Below are 2,091 nucleotides of genomic sequence, written 5' to 3'. Positions count from 1 at the left end.
TGTATTGAAATACAACATTGCAAAAAAAGAAAAAAATTTTATGAAAATGACAAAGTACAATAGATGCACGTAATTGCATATAAACAAGGTAGAAGGTTAAACTCCACTAAATACATATACTTTTTTCACAAAATTCCCTGCGTCAGTTATGAATACATAATGCTTCAGTGCGTTTTTAAAGAAAGCAAGTTGAGAACCATTGATCAGGAATCGTTGATACAGAATATACGTTACTAACCACAAAGTACTTGTGTTTTATAATTATTAAAACTTGGTCATTTCTTACTGACTAACAAATTTGCTATCGTAAGTTATTCTCAACTTTTCTTCACTTCAGAAAATGTAATTCAAAATGTTAAATTATAATTTTTCTCAATATAAACGGATTCAGTTAAATATCACAGAACAACATTGCAGCTTACTGAAAAATAATCTGTACAATTCGATTAATCGATTCTGATCGATACTAAATACATTAAAGTCGATAATAAAACATAAATCGAATTAAGAATTTTTAATATAAATTAAGTTTAGTTAACTTAAAATCATATTTGCAGACATTAAATTTAAAATTATACTTTTTGTAGGCGTAATTAATTATTCAAGAAGGAAGTCAATGAATAACAGAATCCTTTTCTAAAGATTAGAAAGAACTGCTTTGATAAAACCATATTTTAGAGTTTATAATATATTGGGAAATTAAATGAACAGTATCGCAGAAACGTGTAATCATCTTAAAAAGGAGTACGATGGGTGTTTTAAATTTTGGTTTTCCGAGAAATTTCTTAAAGGAGACTTAGACGATTCAATGTGTTCAAATCATTTCAAATTGTACAATCAGTGCCTTCAGGTAATTCAATTGAATTTTTTCTTAATTTTATTATTTTTAATTAAGTTCTTCAATTCAAAAATGTGAAAGTCAAAATTACCGATTTAAAAAACAGGCATTTTTTTGTAAAAAATTCTACAAACAAATGTATTTGTATAAGCTATCAATTTATGGGATAATGTTATAAATATTTGGTGAAATTGATATTTGAAAAATTCTGTTTATTTTTTCGTGAACTACCCTTGTTCATTTTTTAATTCGAATGTTGGGAAAATATGTGTGAGAAATGGAAGGACATTTATTACGTGATACGTGACGGAAAGCTTTCCTAATTTGTGAAATATATGAATTACATAATTTTTATGCTTTCCTACATGAGTTACAAAGTAAAATTTGGATGAATAATTAAACAATGATGTTCGTTTAACTGACGTTGAGTAAACTAATGTTTGATTTAACTTACATACGCGTGAATGATAGAGCGAAGAAAGGTTAAATTATTTTGGTAGAAATAAATGTAATGATAAATTATGGAAGCTTGTAAAGAATTGAAAGAAAAATACGATCGCTGCTTTAATGATTGGTTTTCTGAAAAATTTTTACGTGGAATTTACGACGATGCAGAATGTGCACCATTACTTAAAGTTTATACGAAGTGTGTAGAAGTAAGTTAAACTTGGCAAAAAAAAACGTTATTTGCTTTTAATTTTTAGTTTTTAACCTTCTTCCTTAACCAAAAAGAAATGATATAATTAGGAAAGATTCACTTATAACATGAATAATTATGTGGACTGTAAGAGTTATATTTAAAAATTATAAACATTCGTGTAATTGTGATAGCTTAAACTTTTGAAATATTAAACATGAATTTAAAGACTTTGATTTTATTAGAATTTCGTTAAATTTACTAGAATTTAAAAGCTAAATATTGATTAACCTCAATTATGCCTAACCTCAATTATTCGTACATTGATATAAGTCACATGTAAATTTGCTATGTTCACATGTTCAAATTCTTTTTAAATATTTGATTATAGAAAAAATAATTTTTTATATAATTGGGAAATGTTCCTTACTTATCAAAATTATGTTTCAGGAAGCCATGAAAGCTCAAAATATAAATGTGGATGAAGTGAATGTAGCTCATTTTGGAACAGAACAGGAAAAGAAAACTGAAACTTGATGACTATGTTTTTAATAGCATTTTCTTTTAATATGTTATAAAAATGTGCTGATATATGTTTAAATAAATTATTATTATA

The 2,091-nt window shown here is 25.7% G+C and overlaps 2 protein-coding genes across 2 annotated transcripts in view; both read left to right on the top strand.

Annotated features, from left to right (window-relative positions):
- The window catches only part of LOC108576478 (7-methylguanosine phosphate-specific 5'-nucleotidase), a 7,360-nt gene extending 6,767 nt beyond the window's left edge, over positions 1 to 593 (top strand). The window contains exon 6 of the mRNA XM_017939490.1: positions 588 to 593. Within this exon, the coding sequence (XP_017794979.1) occupies positions 588 to 593 (6 nt within the window). The remainder of the gene's footprint in view (positions 1 to 587) is intronic.
- A 669-nt stretch (positions 594 to 1,262) lies between these two features.
- Positions 1,263 to 2,012, top strand: LOC108576467 (TP53-regulated inhibitor of apoptosis 1-like). Its single transcript, XM_017939478.1, has 2 exons — positions 1,263 to 1,494; positions 1,926 to 2,012. The coding sequence occupies exons 1-2, from the start codon at positions 1,360 to 1,362 to the stop codon at positions 2,010 to 2,012; spliced, it is 222 nt and encodes a 73-aa protein (XP_017794967.1). The 5' UTR covers positions 1,263 to 1,359.
- The last annotated feature ends 79 nt before the right edge of the window (positions 2,013 to 2,091 follow it).

This window comes from Habropoda laboriosa, unplaced genomic scaffold (genome assembly GCF_001263275.1).
Source record: "Habropoda laboriosa isolate 0110345459 unplaced genomic scaffold, ASM126327v1 scaffold54, whole genome shotgun sequence".
Taxonomy (NCBI): Eukaryota; Metazoa; Arthropoda; class Insecta; order Hymenoptera; family Apidae; genus Habropoda; species Habropoda laboriosa.
This window is presented reverse-complemented; position numbering and strand designations above follow the sequence as displayed.

Coding starts and splice junctions, on each gene's coding strand:
- LOC108576467 (XM_017939478.1), top strand. CDS start 1,360: ATGGAAGCTTGTAAAGAATTGAAAGAAAAATACGATCGCTGCTTTAAT. Junction 1,495..1,925: donor TTTATACGAAGTGTGTAGAA/GTAAGTTAAACT, acceptor ATTATGTTTCAG/GAAGCCATGAAAGCTCAAAA.